Raw genomic sequence first — 20,637 nt, 5'->3', positions numbered from 1 at the left:
GAGGCGCAATGGCCCAGTGGTTAGGGCAACGGACTCGCGGTTTCGCTTCCCAGACCGGGCGTTGTGAGTGTTTATTGAGCGAAAACACCTAAAGCACCACGTGGCTCCGGCAGGGGATGGTGGTGAACCCTGCTATACTCTTTCACCACAACTTTCTCTCACTCTTACTTCCTGTTTCTGTTGTGCCTGTAATTCAAAGGGTCAGCCTTGTCACACTGTGTCACGCTGAATATCCCCGAGAACTACGTTAAGGGTACACGTGTCTGTGGAGTGCTCAGCCACTTGCACGTTAATTTCACGAGCAGGCTGTTCCGTTGATCGGATCAACTGGAACCCACGACGTCGTAAGCGACGGAGTGCCAACAGTGTATGTATGTATGTATGTATTCAGCTCTCTCGAGCAACAGAGGTGAATGTACTACATGCCTAGAAATGAAACTTCTCAACAGCACAATGGTTTTTAGACGTTAATAATTTCCAGTCAAAAATGAAAAAAAAAAACATATCCATAAACTTGTCAATTAAAGATATTCAACACCATAACAAAGGTGTATGAAATCATGAATAAAAGAAATACCTGTGTAACTTGTATAAAAAAAACTATCGGACGCCCTATGTAGAAAGAAAGCCGAAAGTGAATATATTTGCATAAAAAATGCAAACAGATTGGGTCAAGTATGTAGAACGAAGGTTAGATTGATGGAAATGCGACTGAGCAGTGGAGATAATAAAGACATTTAACAAGAATAACAGGTCTAATTACTCTATTATTTTTTTTTTTTCGTTGACATATTTTAAGTTACAGAACTTCTTTATCAGTCCACAGTCATGTTTGCAGCACATATTCAGTTTTTGTGTGAAGCTCTGTTTGAACTACCCACTTCTATACAAAGCTGATAACTATTATAGACGCACCTACGTTGATTGCTAAACTTATGATTACTTTTATTATACATTTTAAGTGGAGTGTTTCTTCGCCATAGAGCTTTGCTGTTGTTGGTAAGAGCTATTTTCTTTTCTATCAAATATTTTTTTTTCTCCTGTTATTTATTGAAATGCTATAATTATGTATTTATATATCGTTTTGGACATTGAATTTTTCCAGATCACTTTTTTCATTATCACTGTTATTGTCACAGAAAACAATACGCACAATAATCTAGCAGAATCATTAGGTCGTCAATATAGTGCTTAATGGTATTTCTGGCAGCTCTTTGCATTTTGACTTCCAGTTCCGCCGTGCTAACTTTGCATTTCATCTTTTCGGGGCTCATAAATTAAGTACCAGTGAAACACTAGAGTCGATATAATTGACTAGTCCCCTCCCACAAAAATTCAGGCCTTGGGCCTATAATAGAAAGGATTCGGCGAGCTGGCAGAATGGTTAGCACGCAGAGCGAATGGTTAGCACGCAGAGCGAATGCTTAGCGGTATTTCGTCTGCCGCTACGTTCTGAGTTCAAATTCCGCCGAGGTCGACTTTGCTTTTCATCCTTTCGGGGTCGATTAAATAAGTACCAGTTACGCACTGGGGTCGATGTAACCGATTGAATCCCTTTGTTCTTGTTTGTCCACTCTATGTTTAGTCCTTTGTGGGCAATAAAGAAATTTTTTTAAAATTATAATAATAATAATTATTATTATTATTATTATTATTATTATTATTATTTAGGCGGCGAGCTGGCAGAATCGTTTAGAGCGCTGGACGAAATGCTTAGCGGTATTTCACCCGTCGCTACGTTCGTTCAAATTCCGCGGAGGTTGACTTTACCTTTCATCCTTTCGGGGTCGATAAATTGAATACCAGCTACGTACTGGAGTCAATGTATTTGACTAGTCCCCAACCCCAAAATTTCAGACTTTGTGCCTACAGTAGAAAGGATTATAATAATAATAATTATTATTATTGAGTGAGAGAGCAGTGCATGCCATCAAAGTGACACTGGGGTAAAATATACGAAGCCCATTATACCCATCATAACTACCCGTCTGATAAAGGTACACCAGGCACATGCATCGCAACCATATGTGCGCGACATGATGATCTCATCACGATAAACAGCGCATGACCTCACAGGTGGGGCCCAGTTAGAATTTTCTTCGGGTCGAGTAGCCCATCCCGCTCAAAAGGTCCCTGAATAAGGTTTGTTTAAAGATGTTGAGCCATGTTTCCAAAGGTGAATTATTCAAACCCTAAAGAATTCCTCTCAACACTTGGCTATGATGCTCCCCAACTACTTCTGCTCATGATCAGAGATGCACATATCGTCAGTCACTAAGGGACATGCTCAGCTGATTAAGGTCAAACAACTGACAAGCAAATCTGTGGTATTGAGCAAAATATTTTCTGTAGCCCATCTTTTATACCAAGACAAAACAATGTACATGATAACACTTCCAATCAATTAAGATCAGAAGCCATGAGAGCCACTGCCTGGTACTGCATCAGGGTATTATTATTATTATTATCGTCGAACAAAATGTCTGGAAATATTTGTTCAAGTTCGTTCAGTTCTGAGTTCAGATCCCGACAAGGTCACCTTTGCCTTTTGTTCTCCATGGATAATAAAACAAAACACCGGTCGAGTACTGGAGGGCAATATAATCGACCAAACCACTAAATTTTAGTTTTTCAAACGGAATTGTAAATCGCTGAATGTAAATGTTTAAAAATACAAAACCAAAGAAGTTAAAATGTTGAAGCCATAGCTTTTGGAAAGAGCACCAGACACTAAAACAATTTATTAGCCATAACTACACAAGTGTGCTCCATCACGACTTTGTTTCTTCACAACTTTAAGGTAGAAACATTGTATGTTGAATGAAATTCCCTACAAATACCTTTCAGATGGTTTAGATTGCCGTTATATCGGAATTTAATGCGAAAAACAAAAAATTAAAAAAATATTGGTGGGCGCGCACACACATACGCTAACGCAGATCACATATATATCTACAAAATGATACTCAACATTTTGAAAAATACTACGTGATGTGTGTCAAGTAATGTACGTGTTTTTTTTCTTTTTTTTTTTTTCCTCCATTATTTTTCACATTAAATTCCTCTCTAATTGTAATCAACACTATCTGAAAGGTATTTGTAGAAAATTTCATCTGAAAATACTCATTTTTCTGAAAATTAGGAGGAAACAAATTTGGGTGGGAGCACTCTTGTGTAAATATACTTGATACTGTATATGCAACGTAATTTATTTTAATTCGGATCTACTCGTAAACAATCAAAGCTTATACGTATCATTTTACAATGTTTAAACAAATCAGTCAACCTTTCGTCATGTTAGTTCTCTTCCTCTAGAAATACTATCCCTCGTGCCTACACAAATATATTCGTCAATTGGTTAAAATAATCTTTGAAGACATATTGTTAACATTCGTTGTTTCTATTAAGTATGGGTGTATTCGCAATTCTCACTACACACCTGTATTTTGTTAGGAGGAAGAATATATTCTGGGATTCAAAACCAAATCGCAATAACTAATAGTATATCACTCATTTTTATTTTTTTCTGCGTCAGAGGTTTTCAACGTGGACGGTAATCCCCCACCGCACAAGGGGATGCTGGGCATGTCGAAGTGGGTGACTAAAAGTTCAAGGTGATGCCCCAGCATGGCCGCAGTCTAATGACTGAAAGAGATAAAAGAAAAAAAATAGATAACAGTAATTATATTATACATGATAAAACTAGTAATGGCTATTAAAATAAAATGAGAGATAAGTAGTATGCTTCTATTTCTAGCAGGTCGAGCTTCGAGCAACTGTGTGGAATCTACAGTTGTTTTACTTGATACGGAAAATTTAGCTAGATCTCATTAGGCACAGGAGAGTTATTAACCTGCGATGTATAAAGTAAATTTACAATTTTTGTCTTTATCACGTCCATATTTGTAGAAAAGTTAATAATCAACAAGACAGAGCCATTTAAAGTTATATAACTTTAACCAATGAAATTAGTCCAATGTCCAAACAAGCGGCGATCGAAACTGCATAGTGCCCATGGCAACAAACAGACTGTCTCAGAAGAAAAGAAACCATGAAAATGGAATAGGTTTAGAAAAAAGAAATTAAAGAAAGCCAAAAAACAAAAAATGAGACTTTTTAAAAATAGAAAATAAAAAGAAATTTAAGATGGTGCAAATCACTGTATCAGCAATAAATGGGTGGGGTGGGGGGATGACGAGCGTGCTGTCATACATACTGGCACAACATAATCTTTTTAAAAAAATTCAGGTTTCATTTTGTTGATATGAATGTAATGTGTGTCAGTATGTATGTGTAGATATATATTACATATAAATCTTCATAATAAGCATAGGCGTGGCTGTATGGTAAGAAAGTTGCTCTGTCACGAGACAGATTCATAACAAGATGGAAGCCCGTGGCTAGGAAGCTGGGAGTGTTTGGCACCAGGTAAGTGGGAGCCAAAAACAAGGGAAAGAAAAAGCAAGGGGTCTACCCTGGTGGTCGGATGCCTATCCTTCAGGAAAGCCATTACAGATTGCGTCTGTAATAAGCAATACTTCAATCGAACATTGTAAATAATTTTTATTGTGTATTTAAATTTGTAAATATTTAATCGATACAGCTACTTCACCCCTTTTATGTTTGTCTGTCCTTGTTCGTCCCCTCTTTGTAATGCCTTTATGGAAAATATTTATGAAATAAAGAAGGTTGCTCTCAACCTCATGGTTCAGGGTTCAGACTCATTTGGGCGGGTACCTTCTACTCTAGCTTCGGGCCTTGTGAGTGGATTTTGGTAGGCAGAAACTGAATGAATTTTGCCCCCAACCCTCTGTATTTTAAAGTGTATAAGAAACCCTCTTATATAAAGAAACTTTTGGGGCTTAAAATTTGGAAAAAAGGTTTTGCAAGTCATTTTAATACTGTCCGTGTATAAGAAACTCCAATATTTTTTAAACCTACTTTTTGACAAAAAAGATAGTTTATACATGTTAAAATATGGTATTGGGCAATGGGTGGGGAAAAATGAGTAACTTCTGATTTTTCATTATTTATTCCTTACCTGTCTGAAATATTTACATTGCAAGTATTACATCATCATTTTGTACTGTTGCATTGTTTTGGGGAGTAAAAATTAATTCAGCACTGTTGTTGTTGTTGTTGTTGTTAAAGTTGAGAGAGTCCGAATCATAGTCAGGTGGCAGGTTCAGCATAACTGCCGTCCAATGATTGTAAAAAGATAAAGAATGGAATTTTTTTTGTGAAACGAAGCCTGTTGAGGTGTTCCTTTGTATAGGTAGACGGAATAATAAAGTACTTGATATTATGTAATACCCAATAAAAGAACTAATGATTATGATTGGAATGTCTTTGATCATCGGACTAACCTGGCAAAAAAAAAAATGAAAACAACAACAAATTAAAAAGATAGAGACATGGGATCTTTTCTTTTTGGCTTTCACTTTTCAATTCTTCCAATTTTGCTCCAACTGATTTCAAATTTGATGTATTGATGTAGTTTTGTATGTTAATTATGGAAATGGAATTCATTTTTGCCTTAAAGTAATAAATAAAACGTTAATAGCTTTTAAAGTTTGCAAATTTTGGGTGGTTTTAGCCAATCGAAAGCCACAGACATATCGGTGCCTGTTTCCATAGTAACAAGCCAAGCTTTTGTGTAGTCTGCTTACTCATCTGTTGCCAACTCATATAACCTTTTGTTGTTGTTGGCACTCCGTCGCTTACGATGTTCCAGTTGATCCGATCAACGGAACAGCCTGCTCATGAAATTAACTTGCAAGTGGCTGAGCACTCCACAGACACGTGTACCCTTAACGTAGTTCTCAGGGATATTCAGCTACAGGCACAACAGAAACAGGAAGTAAGAGTAAGAGAAAGTTGTGGTGGAAGAGTACAGCAGGGTTTGCCACCATCCCCTGCCGGAGCCTCGTGGAGCTTTAGGTGTTTTTGCTCAATAAACACTCACAACGCCTGGTCTGGGAATCGAAACCGCAATCCTATGACCGCAAGTCAACTGCCCTAACCACTGGGCCATTGCGCCTCCTAGTAACCTTTTGTATATGATGGAGAAATTGAAAACCGAGGAGGATGTGGTTGATTAGGCAGATCTATGATCAAAAGGAACATTCTAATGCTGAATGGTCCACGGTTCTAGAATTATCTAGGACTGTCATAATCTAGTATGTCCTTCCGCATTTTATGAAAAAGGACAGCACATGTCTCAGATCGTCAAAGATCTGAGACATGTGATAGTTTGTGCTGGTAAAAATCATAGGGAAAAGTAGGTTCAGGTGATGTGAGAAGTTGGGTGTGGCCTTCATTGGTGAGAAAACAAGACGGAGCATTTCTTATCTTGTATCTTTTAACTGTTTCAGTCATGATGGCGCTGCTTTCAAGCGATTTAGTCAAACAAATCAACACTAGTGCTTGTTTGTTTTTAAGCCTGGTAGCTCTGCAGATGAACTGCTAAGTTATGGGACGTAAGCAAACCAAACACGGGATGGTGGGAGGGCACAGATACACACACACACACACACACACATATATGACGGGCTTCCACAGAGTTTCTGTCTGCCAACTTCACTCACAAGTCATTGGTTGGTCTGGGACTATAGTAGAAAGCAGTGACATTAGGTACCACATTGAAACCAATGGTTGTGAAGCAAACTTCATAACCACACAGATATGCCTTTTGTGATTTTTCTTAAACGATGTTGCTATCAGACGAGAGATTTCCAGGAAAGTATATATATGATTGGTACTTTGTATTCATTTGTCACTCATTTTATTGCTCAAGGAGAAAAAAAAAAAGATAAACTTAATGAAAATGGAATTTCATTAATATTAGTCCAAATGACTGAACTGCGTGTTACAGAAGAACTTTTGAAAAATATTTTTTCAAAAAGAAAAGACTTTGAAGGAAAATAATTAATTATAAATGATGGACTGGTTCTTGTGCGGGTGGCACATGAGATGCACCATTTTGAGCGTGGCCGTTGCCAGTACCGCCTGACTGGCTCCCGTAGGATTTTCGAGCGAGATCGTTGCCAGTGCCCCTGGACTGGCTTGTGCGGGTGGCACATAAAAGACACCATTTCGAGCGTGGCCGTTTTCGTGCGGGTGACACGTAAAAGCACCCACTACACTCTCTGAGTGGTTGGCGTTAGGAAGGGCATCCAGCTGTAGAAACTCTGCCAAATTAGACTGGAGCCTGGTGTTGCCATCCGGTTTCACCAGTCCTCAGTCAAATCGTCCAACCCATGCTAGCATGGAAAGCGGACGTTAAACGATGATGATGATGATGATGATGATGGCAGACCAATTCCGAAATAACATAACTCATGATATTACAACAAGAAATGTGTCAGACAACTTTACATTAATCTATACAAAAGAAAATCAATGGTTAGCTAGAAGTGCTAAGCTAAGTAAGTTGACCATACTTATTTAGTTTAGAAAAAAACAGTTTTGAGTGATAAAAGTCGCAACAATTCAAACAATCTACTTTTGGTCATGCTAAAACATAAATGTTCTCCAAGACATAAAGTTTTTGATAGCTCTTAAAACACTTGAGTATGTTTGCATTGACTTACAATTAGATAAGTATAAAAAAATAGGGCATGTAATAGCTTAATGAAGAAGTTAGACGAAACATACATTCTGTGGCAATTGACTGATATAATTATTTTTCAAGATCGCCAAGAATCATCATTTCGGAGTCATTTTGAATCCAAAGCATCCAATAATCACAGTAATTACAAAAAACTCTTGTATCTAATCAGTATGATGAAAACTTAGCAAGCCTTCTCGATGCAGCTTTTGATTTCTCTGATCTCTCAAATGGAATTCATAATGACTTCAACAATGCAGTTCAAAAGGTTGAATAAAGTAGAAAGCATGCTAAATTTGTAGGCACTCTTGTAGATGAAACATCTGATGTATTGAACTATTCCCAACTGTGACCTGTTTTGCATCATGTTGTCACAGATTGTGTTACTAAAGAATGATATACAAGTTTTAATGATGTTGGTGCAGATCGTTCAGCAAATGCTTTATCTGAACATGTTTTTAAATGCATTGAAACGTGGAAGTGTGAAAACAAATTAATTGCCTAAACTTATGGTACCACTACAATGGCTGGAAATTAAATGGGTTGCAGTCAAACTTAAGAGGGAAATATGAATATACTATCTTTGTTCATTGTTATGTCATGTCCTAAATCTAGTTCTTTCACAAGCTTGCTCTGCTATGAAAGAATTGAAGATATTTTTTACCTACAATAAATGGGCTGGGTATATTTTTTTACAAAATTACCTAAAAGGGCTAATGCATTAAGTAGCATTGTTAAAAAATATTTCCCAAAGTAGCAGCAACTAGATGGGACTACTCCTCATGTCTTGTTATTACTACAAAAGAAAATTGTGATTTTATAATCAGCCTTTTTGAACACATAATTGAAAATCCTGAATCTGCAATTAGATTCTTACATAAATTAAAAGCTCCCATTTTCTTTTTTATTTTTATTTGAAGTTTTTAATGATACATTTTCTTCCTCTGACATCTTATTTAACATCCTTCAGACTAAAAGTCATGACATAATGTATTGGAAAAAGCGAATAAATAAACTAGAAAATAACACGTTAGAAACATGCTACAAAATAAACACAATGATTTTTCACCTTTTTTGATTTGTGAAATGTAAAGGGAAAATGTAGAATTGATGCAATAATCCTAGGAAACCCAGGAATAAATATATCAATCCCCAACAACATCATAGAATACTCTATAACAAAATTATTGGAACAATAGTCGACTAATAAAAAACACGATATTCATCCTTGGAAGATCTTATACTCATGGAACTTTTCAATTTTAGTTAAGCTGAAGAATATTGCAAAAACAATTATTTTCTTTTCTTTTTTTTTTATATAATTCGATCATAAAAGGAAGTAAATGTTATGTATTTTATGGAAGATTTTAAAAAGCTAAATGTGAGTAATTTAATGCAATACATTTATATCAAGCCAGAACTCTTTAGATCTTCAACAATTCCATCTACAGCTGCCTCTATACAATGATCCTTTTCAAGTATAAGAAGTTGTCGATATTATAACGATGAAAATAAAGGGCCATTTCAACCAATTAATAACAATCAATTGTTATAGGTACTTAAATAATTATTGTATGATTTGAAAAAAATTTTTTAAACATATTAAAACATAGTATTTATTGCATGACAAACATCACAAATTGCTGCAAGCCACTGTTACATACACATTCACACACTTATACACATGTATATACATACATACATACATACATACATACGCATATAAATACATACATACGTATATAAATACATTGGCCGTTGCCAGTACCGCCTGACTGGCTCCCGTAGGATTTTCGAGTGAGATCGTTGCCAGTGCCCCTGGACTGGCTTGTGCGGGTGGCACATAAAAGACACCATTTCGAGCGTGGCCGTTTTCGTGCGGGTGACACGTAAAAGCACCCACTACACTCTCTGAGTGGTTGGCGTTAGGAAGGGCATCCACCTGTAGAAACTCTGCCAAATTAGATTGGAACCTGGTGTTGCCATCCGGTTTCACCAGTCCTCAGTCAAATCGTCCAACCCATGCTAGCATGGAAAGCGGACGTTAAACGATGATGATGATGATGATACGAGGGGTGCTGAAAAGTTCCTGGCTTAAAGGGTATTGTGAAAGGCCTGGTTGGAGATCTAAACTTCCGAGTTCTTTTACAGGGCTTAGAAAAACCATAGAAAGATTTCACATTTACAACAATCTGCCTAAATTATTTTCTGGTCACAATATAATACAGTCAGCTTGTGTGTCTATAAGTTAGTGATCAGGTGAGTGGCTGGTTTTTTGAACTTTGTGTTGGAAATGACTAGGTCATTCGCATCACAGAATTCCAGGAGTCATGATTCCACCTCATTCCTTGCACCATGCCTTTTGCCTCTCATTTACACTAGTGATACCAATATGGTGTTGCTCAACATGTCCATTAAAACCAGTGGCAATGAAAATTGGGTCATTGTCATTTGTTGAAGAGACAGTCAGCAGAGGGCTTCAAAAAAGTGGTCTTCTTGTTTGGCCACCAGCTTAGATTATACAGGGTGTCCACAAAGTCTGGGTACATGCAAATTAACACATACTTTAAGAAATTATTATTTCTTATATTTAATTGTTTAGGATCTTGTTCAAAACGGGGGCACCAGTTTTCATTTATGTTTTATGTAGTGTTTTTGGTACCGAAAGACTTCCAAACTTCGTATACTTATCCATTTTGTGTTATAGAACAGAAAAAAATTTTTGTATTCGGATTTATTTCATGTAAAAAATTGTCTTATTTCGATAATTTCAACCAATCACTGACAAATATTCAGCTGTTTACACTTACTCCTTTGGCACTTTAGGTGGTGTAAAGCGTATTTAATCTCCATTACTTCTGACATTTTGCAGAGGCAACACACGTGTGTTCGTTTTCCCTAACCCTAACCCTAACCCTAACCCTAATTGACTTGCTCCTTCCCTCAAAAACCATGCCTTGTGCCTATAATAGAAAGGTTTATTAGCTACTGCCAATATGCTTCAGCCATTTTTTGACAAGGAAATAAGAATCGTTTGTTTACGTAGTCAGCACCTAATTTTTATGGCTGAATGGACGTCAGTCATTGGTTGAAATTACAGAAATACGACAACTTTAACATGAAATAACTTGCGATGTACGTTTTTTTGTTAAGAAGACTAAGAGAAAAAGATGTTTTATATGACACATTCTACCAGTGTCCCAAGTTTCAAAGTGTTTCGTTAAGAAAATACTGGTGCCCTCGTTTTGAACAAGATCCATTGTTTATGTTATGATCTTATTTACTCCATGTACCTACATGGGGATTAACACATACTTTAAGAAATTATTAATTCTTATATTTAATTGTTTATGTTATGATTTTATATACGCCATGTACCCAGACTTTGTGGATACCCTGTAGAACAAAAATGGAGATAACTGTGCTATGGTACACACATGCACACACACACACACACGTACATACACACATATATGCACACACACACACACATGTACACACTCATACACATTCAAACTCAACTTTGCAAGCAACCCCATATAGGGATTAATAATCCCACAAAAGAATTGGGCACAGTAAGCAAAAAATCCTGGCAAACATCAGCTCTAAAATTTGACAAATAACCAAATTAAAACAATAGAACAATAGTATATCAATTATAGACTGGTTCAATATCATAAAAAATAGAGTCTTATAATTTCCCACTATTGTTAATTTTTATCCATCTATCAGAAAATCCTAATTAAAAAAAAAAAAAACCCTACACTTTGCTGAAAAGATCATTGTAATTGGCTATCAAGAAATGGACATAATTTTCATGCCAGAAAATCCATTTTATTCCATGAAGTTTCAGCCTGGGTAAAACTAGAAAGTGACAAACTATTTGGTGTCACTATGTGATGCTACGATGGAGCAGAAACATGAAATAGTAGGGTTTTGCTCAAAATAGGCTCATACAGGGATGATGGCATAATCTCTTCCAAAATATGGTTGGGTATGAATTTGACAAAGTCAGAAAATACCTAATAATGAAATTTAAAGAATTCAACCAAAAAATAACAGTGGAAACCAATCTAAACATAGTACACAACATTGACACATTAAATCTGAACACTGGAAAACACTGCTCCTATAAAAAAAAACCCTAATGAGGTGCCATTATACATAAACATAAAATTAAATCACCGACCATCAATAAGGAAAAGCCTAATTAGCAATATAAGCAGGAGAATATTGGCAATTTTGTATAACAAAGAAATACTTGACTAAGAGGCACTCAATAGTGAAGCCCTAAAAACTAGTGGATTCAAATAGCAATTATAATACTTACTTAAGTCAGACAATAAACAAAAGAAACCCAGAAAAAGAGACATCATCTGTTTGAACCCATATTTTAGCTTAACTATTGCAACAAATGTAGCATACATCTTCCTAACACTAGTTGCAACAAATGTAGCATACATCTTCCTAACACTATTGCAACAAATGCAGCATACATCTTCTTAATACTAGTTTGCAAGCATTTCCCAACAGAACATAAACACCACAAGAGTAATCAACAGAAACGATACAAAAGTTAGCTTCTGCAGCACAAAACACATTAAACACTCCATACAATCACTAAACAACAACATACCAAAGGCTATATAACATACTGCTGCCAATTCATGAAATTACACCAAGCCAAGAACATACGCATTACATAGACATTGTTTACAAACAAACTTTGTCTATAAAACAACAATATCACAAGTAGAACAAACTCCAAAACACTACATTGACATCACAAGTAGTACCTTCAAAAACAGTTATATGCAGCATTCAACCACATTTTCTGGAACCTAACCAAAAGAAACACAACATACTTCTCTAAACATATATGGAAGTTAAAAAACAAACATAACTACAAATATAAAATGAGAAATGATATAATGCACAATATCATACATGGTTCTAAAATAGCTTCCTTTCACTGAAGTGGTCTAATAAATCTGAAACATGCCCTGACTTGTTACTTATACTTGTTAAAATCAAATTCAAATAATGTTAGTAAATTAATATTAATCAGTGCATAAGTCATATCAATTAATTAGATTATTTTTCTTCATTACTTTGTAATAATGGCAGTTCTGGGTAATTTTTCAGTTACCTTCATATCATTTAGTTTTTACTGGTGGATTTACATTTTGATTTAATTTGCAAATGATAGTGGCTTAAAATAGCCCATTGTGTGCTAAACCCATCTTGACAGGTGGATATTTTATTCAATGTTATATATGTTCAGTCTAACTTGAAGTTACAGTTGTTAAGTATTTTTTTAAAAAACAATAATTCCAAAAGATGTATTTGTTGTTTAAAATTCCTTTCTTTTTTGTTTACTTATTATAGAAACGTGTCAATATCCATGATGTATTTGGCTATTGGATTGTTGATTCTCTTCGTGGCCCAGACACACAGCCAAACTGAACCAATGGGCTTAAAATCATATTTAGGATCTGATGTAGTAATGACATGTGTTAATGCAACTATGAATGGAATGCCCAAGTGGATTCTTCCACATGGTAAAATGGTGGATGAAGAAAAATATGAGATATACAATAAGTCATTAAAAATTAAAAGTGTTACTGAAGAAGACAGAGGAATCTATGCTTGCACTTCTAGAGATGATGCAGTATATAACATATACCTACTAAATATGGCTGGCCCTCTATTTGACAGCACTTCTGATAAATACCATACCCAGTTTCTTATTGGTGGTATAGCAAGTGTAGTTATGTTAGGTATATGTACTATTGTATTGCTTACTTATCATTTTCACTATGAAACCCGGGAGCGTAAACATGGAGAAGCTGAAGGTAACATTAATAATGGCTTTACAGAATTAGACAGCACGCAACTTTGATTTCTTTTCTATAAACTTTTCAATAAAAGTAAACTCAAACAAATTCAAAGCTATGATAAGTGATTGGTTTTATCTAACAGTAATTCACTATTAGGTCTCAAAAGACTTTAAATATTTTTAATTGAAAATTGTGTCTGAAAATATCATGAAAACTTTTTTAAGATTTATTAATACTGTAAAAATCTTTCAACAACATCTAAAATGTTTAAATGAAATGTAATTAATCATAGTTAAAAAGAAAAAAGTTAATGTACAGACTGGAATGAAAAATATAACCTGTATCAATTTTTGTGTACTATGAAAGAACTGTAAACATTTTTCAAAATTGTTGATTTGTGATTTTTAAACATTAAATTAATGGATACCTTAAATCATAATCATAACAACCATTAACCAGTATGAAATTTGTTCTCCAATGTGAAGGAAATACCAACATAAATGCAATTAAGCATTTTAGTTTTGAATATATTTTAATTTAATATTAGCTACTAACTGAATAAATATCATATCTTCAATACTCACAAAATTTGCGCTATATTTTTATATGATGTAACCTGTTTGACATTTTCATATTTCACATTTCATTTTGTTATAATGTATAAGATCATAGCTAAATAATAAAACTACCAAGTTTCATTCAGTTATTTCATTTTTTTTATTCTGATGACTTCTCCAGGCTATGGATAGAACATTTTTCGTTGAGAATGATACTGGTTTGACAATTTTTAACTTACCTTAATAGAATTTCAACAAAATTTTTTTCAATTTCTTCTTTCCCTAATGACAAGAACAGATATTAATTCTCTACAAATTTTAGGACAGATAACAAATGAAAATTTTTATATCTTGCCCTCTCCAATCTTATATAATGTAAGTGATGTCTTGTAACCATCTGATTGTTATGTTTTGTGATGTAAATCTCATTGGATGTTGCACGTTTCTCATAAATTTCTTTCTTGATAGTTGTACTTTCCTATTTCCAATACTTTCAGTATTGAGGTTACTAATTAGGATGTCATTATTTTATTAATTTAATTATTATTATTAATTTAAATTGGAGAGAAGGTTGTGTTCTTAGTCTTTGCATGTCCTTGTGACTGTTGAACTCAACATGGTTATTTTACCACCTGAAAAGTTGCAAGTTGGTAACTACAGGGTAAGACCACAAAAGGAATTGCAGAGCACAGTATTCTGAGGAGGAAGAAGTGGGTAAATTTGTTACTATGGAACCTGGTGGTGGGTAGGGACACAGTGTAGATGGGGATAAAAGAGATGAATGAGTTAAGAATGCATGAGTGTAGTTGGCATGAGATCAACCAGAAACCACTATAATAGCTGTTGAAAAGGCAGCGTAAGGAGACTGCATGTTTTGGACAGATTTCTAAATGTGTTAGTGGATGGTTCATGCCAAGCGTCTGGGTAGCCCTTTTTGTTTGTGGGCAGCCTTGCCCCAGATGTAGGAGCAATATGCCATTGTGGGAATCACTTGAAAGAGTTAGTAGTTGTTTGATGGTCAAGTATTTACATTGTTTCCTTTTGTTATAAATGTGGCAGAATGAGTTTAGAAAATAATGCATACCTTGTTAAGCCTACTATAGTTTAGAGAGTAGCAAAGGGAATAGTGGGGGTCAAGATAAAAAGTGTGGTGACTAATTACTTATAGTTAGAAGACTTCATGTCAGGGGTTCCCAACCTGGTCCATATAGACCACAGGAAAATGTAGGTCCACAGGAAAATCCAGGTAGTCCACAGGAAAATTCAGATGGTCCATGGAAAATTTTCTGTGGTTCACCTGAAGAATTAAAATTTTTCCCTACATGCACAAGTCATGCAAACAAAATATGCCTCATCACATATGCGTGAGCATATACGAGTGCACTCCTTGCTTATTGGATGATTAGCTATCCAATCATACATGGACATGTACCAGACAGGTACAGATGTGTACAACCGAATACAGGTTTGTGCGCATTAAAAACACACAAAAACTTGTGTGTTCTCAGCCGGTCAACGCAATCGTGTTTTCTACCTGACTTTTGAATTGAGGATTATTAATGAAACCGCAGTCCTTACAGCTTATCCAACATATCATATTATCTCTCCAGGTACATACATTTTTACACAAGTGTTAGTCTAATTGTAATCTGTAGAAATTTTGCTGTCAATGATATGGAAAAATGTTCCCTTAATTCTCTGTCCACAAACTCAGAAAAAAGATTCTGATCACAAAGATTATGTCAAATATGGTTTTGTATCCAGTGCAGAAGATCTTTTTTTACCACAGTGTATTATCTGCTCAAAAGTATTAACTTACAACTCAATGAAACCCTCGCAATTGTTGTATCATCTACAAAAAAATCCATCTTGGTTTATTTGGCAAGCCAAAGGAGTACTTCGAAGAATACTATTGCAAAAGAAATGTCTCATCTTCATCGCTCAAAAATTTCCTCATCCATACTAACAACCATTCTGGTCTGCAGGCATCCTATAACATTTTGCTGATGATAGCAAAACAGGGTTGCCCACATATCATTGGCGAAGGTCTGATTAGGCCCTTCATACTTGAAGCATATAAAGTTGCTAATGTGCCAAATGCTGCCTCAGTTTTAGCAAGTATTCCACTTTCAAACAACACTGTATCTGCCCGCATTTGTGAAATGACTGAAGATGTTGAGTCCATAGTTGTAGAAGACTTGTGACACTGCAGATTCTCGTTCTGATGGTGGATGACAGCACTTTTGACAACAAATGTGTTGTACTTGCCTTTGCTCACTATATGAAAGGTGCCACAGTTTGTGAAAGCCTACTCTTTATGAAGACTATACTGAAAAACATAGGAGAGACGATCTACAATGCTGTCATGGATTATCTTGCTAAAAATGGCATTGATCCCCTCGACCTCATATCAATATGCACTGACGGAGCACCGTCTATGGTAAATCCCAGGGTTTTGTTGCCGGTTGGATTGAATTTAATCCTGTCATTCATTGCATTCTCCATCGAGAAAACCTGATAGCAAAAAGAATCAGAAATAATATATTTTCTGAAACCCTAGACTTAATTGCTTCTGCAGTAAAAAAAAAATCAAAGATCTGCTCATCAAGACAAGCATTTTCAAGAAGCTTGTAAAAGACGACATGCTCGACTGTCTGTTGTATTCCACAGATATACACTAGCTATCAATGGAAAGTTGTCTCGGACGTTTTGTGGCCCTTTTTGATAAAGTCATAGAGTTTCTTCAACAGACTGATCCAGCTATGATAGCATCACTTTCTCAGAAAAACCTGTAATTTTTTATTTACATGAAACCTTTCAAAAACTTAATGATCTCAATATTTCTTTACAAAAGCAAAACATCAACATTGTACAAGCCAGACACTTGATAAGGGCGTTTGTGAATAAACTTGTTCTTTGGAAACTTCAAATTAAAGTTCATAACTTTCTGCAGTTCATGAACTTAAAAACTGTTGTGGTAGATAACAACTTGTACAAATATATAATCGGGTATCTATCTTTCCTTCACGAAAACTTCAATATTCGTTTTGAAGATCTTTTGGCTTTAAATATCTCAATTTTTATGGGCTCTCTTTACACAATGTCTATGAACGATATACTTGTTCAACCAGAATGCGTTCAGATGGAGCTATGTGAGGCAACGGTAGATGATAATCTGCGCAAATCATCTGAAAACAACTGGGTCAAGGCTTGGTTGAATCATTCTTACAAATATCCAAAGCTGTTTGAACAAGTTGAGCCTTTTATTATAAACTAGCAGTATAGCAAGGCGTTGCCCGGGATTAAGCTAGGATTATGAAGTGATCAAGTGCTTTATTTCAAACCAAAATAAGTAACATTGACATCAGATTTGCGCTGAATCCGTTGAAATTGGTTGGCTGAAAATGGTTTGCTGGCAATTTGATTGTGCGTATGTGCATCCGTAGATCTCTAATGAAGTAATACGCAGAAAAGAGAAGCCGTCATAAGAAAACCTTACGTTAAAAATAATATGCACACGATTTTTTTTCTCAATAGAAGTAAATTCCAAAGTAAACGTTTCTAGTAGACAAGTAGAAGAGAACAGAAGCAGCGTATTACTTCATTAAAAATCTACGGATGCACATACGCACATAATAGAGAAAAATGAAACAATTATGGACGACTTGCTCCGAAACACCACCGAGTGGGGAACACTTCTCAAAAATAACCTGCATTTGTTTCCTTCAAAATTCCTACATGCTCGAAATGTACATACATCAAGGTATATTTGTAGAAAATTTCACGAAAAAATATTCATTTTCCTGGAAGTTAAGAAGAATTTAAGTGGACTCTGTTGGAATTTCCGAAAATTGTCCCCCACCCCCATTCCAAAACACTTTCACCGGAAATTTTTGTATATTCGGAATCTACATAATAAATACTATATGCATAGAAAATTTAATTAACAAATATTCATTTTTCTGAAAGTTATGACCTTCCAAAATCTGGGGGGTACAACTCTGTAGTTATGCCGTCCTTATTTTCCATCTCTGTATGTTGGTTCATTCAATTAGAAAATAAAACCCAATGACGATGTAATTAGCAACTAGCACATTTGGTTTCTTAGTTTTTGTTTGCTTTTTTGTTTAAATTCTTTACTTGACTGTTATATTTCTTACGAAGAGTGAAATAATGTTTTCCATATTCTTAATCTCCGTATTTTCCCCGTACAGTGAAAAATAGATGGTGAAAAGATCAATGTGTGTGTGGGGAGTGGATTTCCGAGGCTGAAAATGTAAAATGCTTTTTTTTCTTCTTAAACATTAGATATAATTTCAAAAACGGGGTTTTGTAGCATATTTCTTACGTAGAGAATCTGCATTCTTAATTTTTAAATTTTATTATATTATTTTATTCATTTTTTCTCTCTCCCAATTTACAAAATGCCACCTAAGAAAAGAATCTGTCTCGGGCGTCGAACGGCTGCTGCATTGGCACAGAGGGCTAGAAGGGTCAATGAGACTTCTCAAGAAAGTAATTTGCGATTGGCTCAAACTTCTTTGCATGCTTTGAGCAGGAGAGTCACTGAAAGTGACGACGAAAGAGCCATGCAATTACAAAGGAGGAAGTCGTACGACTGTTCGGTGCGTTTTCAAGAAATGAGCTCAGCTCGATCTGCTCGCAATTCAAAAAACGCTGCTGCCACTGCCAATGCAAAGAGCAACTGAAACAGCTGAACAACGAGCAATACACAATTCAAAGAATGCTGCTGCCACTGCCAAAGCAAGAGCCTCCGAGACTGTCGAACAACGGGCAGCACGCAATTCTAAGAATGCTGCTGCCACTGCCAATTCAAGAGCCTCCAAGACTGCAAAACCACGAGCAGTCCGAAATTCGCAAAACACTGCTGCCATTACTACTACGCTATCTGCTGAAACTCCTCCACAGAGATATGGTAGGCTACAGAGGAACTTGCTAAGATTCGTCGTGAGAAACAAATTGTGCTAGCTGTTGCATCCTCGGGAATCGCTGCTACGTTATTGCCAGGAGGTAGGACGGCGCACTCGGCATTCAAGCTGTCTTTGGATTTGGTGAGGGCCGAGGTTCCTACTTGCAATATTAGCAAAAATTCAGAGGAAGCTGAAGTTCTTAGACAGTGCCGTCTCATTGTATGGGACGAATGCACAATGGCCAATAAGGGTGCCCTTGAGGCACTGGACCGGTCACTGAAAGATATCAGGGATTCTACAGCTTCTATGGGTGGTGTAACTCTATTGCTTTCAGGAGATTTCCGACAAACCCTTCCTGTCATCCCTAAAGGAACCAGGGCTGATGAAGTGCGTGCATGCCTTAAGTCATTCACGTTGTGGCCCCAGGTTAAGATGTTAAGCCTAAGCACAAACATGCGTGTGCACTTGCTTGGTGATAGCACGTCTGCAGCATTTACTGAAGACATTTTAGCGCTTGGAGAAGGCAAGGTCCCTAGGAATGATAAGGGCGACATATCCATCTCTGAACTGTGCAACACAATGGACAACCCTTCTGATCTTTTGGAAACAGTGTTCCCCAATCTGGAAAGTAACTATGCAGACATCAATTGGCTCAGTGAAAGAACTATCCTGGCCCCCAAAAATGTAGCTGTCAGTGCTATCAATGACCAGCTCATAAGCCGAATTCCGGGTGAGGAGTGCATCTACAAATCGATTGACCGGACCTGTGACCCCCAAGACATTGTCAATCACCCTATCGAGTTTCTCAACTCATAAGAGCCAGCAGGGCTTCCACCTCACATTCTTAGGCTAAGGGTTGGATGCCCAATTATACTAATCAGAAACTTGCTTCCGCCTAAACAGTGCAACGGGACCGGCTTAGTAGTTAAGTCCCTGATGCCCCACTTGATTGAGGCCACCATTGTTACAGAGTGTAGGAGGAGTGAAAATGTTTTCATTTCAAGGATGCACCTTTATCCCTCGGGGTCAGACATACCATTTCACTTCCGCAGATCGCAGTTCCCGGTGAGACCATACTTTGCCATGTCCATCAACAAATCCCAAGGCCAAACACTATCGGTGGCAGGCATCCATTTGGGGGAGCCATGCTTTTCACATGGGCAACTTTATGTGGCCTGCTCCCGTGTGGGTAGTAGAAATGCTCCTCAGGGCAGAACACGCAATGTTGTCTATAGCGAAGTTTTATAGACAAGTTGTCATTGCAGCCGATGTGGTTATAAACAGTGATCCGGAAGCATTGACCAGACATATTCTCAAACCATGGCAACATGACTTATGGACTTTTGCACTTTTTTATTGGACAATGCTGACTTCTCCAACAACAATGCTCACTCGGCTGATATCAGTGATTGGCTAAGTTGCTCATAGACGTAACCTAGAGGGACAAGCCCCTTATTTTTTGGTTAAGGCTGTGGTAAGTTTTCCTAAGCTGCTCCAATCCAGATCCCCAATGCAAACATTCAGATCAACATTCTCTTATGCAGATCTCTAATGCAACTTTAAAAAAGCAGTCAATGAGTGGAAATAACCAATAAACTGATTCCTTATGGGATTTCACAATCAAATTGCCAGCAAACCATTTTCAGCCAACCAATTTCAACGGATTCAGCGCAAATCTGATGTCAATGTTACTTATTTTG

The 20,637-nt window shown here is 36.4% G+C and overlaps 2 protein-coding genes across 3 annotated transcripts; both read left to right on the top strand.

Moving 5' to 3' along the window:
• The first annotated feature begins 277 nt into the window (after nucleotides 1-277).
• Nucleotides 278-14,147, top strand: LOC106882910 (protein turtle homolog B-like). Of its 2 annotated transcripts, none has more exons than XM_089354130.1 (2): nucleotides 278-999; nucleotides 12,998-14,147. In XM_089354130.1, exon 2 carries the CDS (start codon nucleotides 13,014-13,016, stop codon nucleotides 13,509-13,511), a length of 498 nt encoding a protein of 165 aa, XP_089210256.1. In that variant the 5' UTR covers nucleotides 278-999; nucleotides 12,998-13,013; the 3' UTR covers nucleotides 13,512-14,147. The 2 variants fall into 2 exon arrangements, with proteins under 2 accessions (XP_089210256.1, XP_089210255.1); XM_089354129.1 differs by having other exon boundaries at nucleotides 617-753.
• A 5,027-nt stretch (nucleotides 14,148-19,174) lies between these two features.
• LOC106882911 (uncharacterized) lies at nucleotides 19,175-19,753 on the top strand. The gene has a single exon (XM_014933740.2). The coding sequence runs from the start codon at nucleotides 19,175-19,177 to the stop codon at nucleotides 19,751-19,753; it is 579 nt and encodes a 192-aa protein (XP_014789226.2).
• Nucleotides 19,754-20,637: the final 884 nt, after the last annotated feature.

Source organism: Octopus bimaculoides, chromosome 6 (assembly GCF_046866305.1).
Source record: "Octopus bimaculoides isolate indiv1 chromosome 6, ASM4686630v1, whole genome shotgun sequence".
In the NCBI taxonomy this organism is placed as follows: domain Eukaryota; kingdom Metazoa; phylum Mollusca; class Cephalopoda; order Octopoda; family Octopodidae; genus Octopus; species Octopus bimaculoides.
This window is presented reverse-complemented; position numbering and strand designations above follow the sequence as displayed.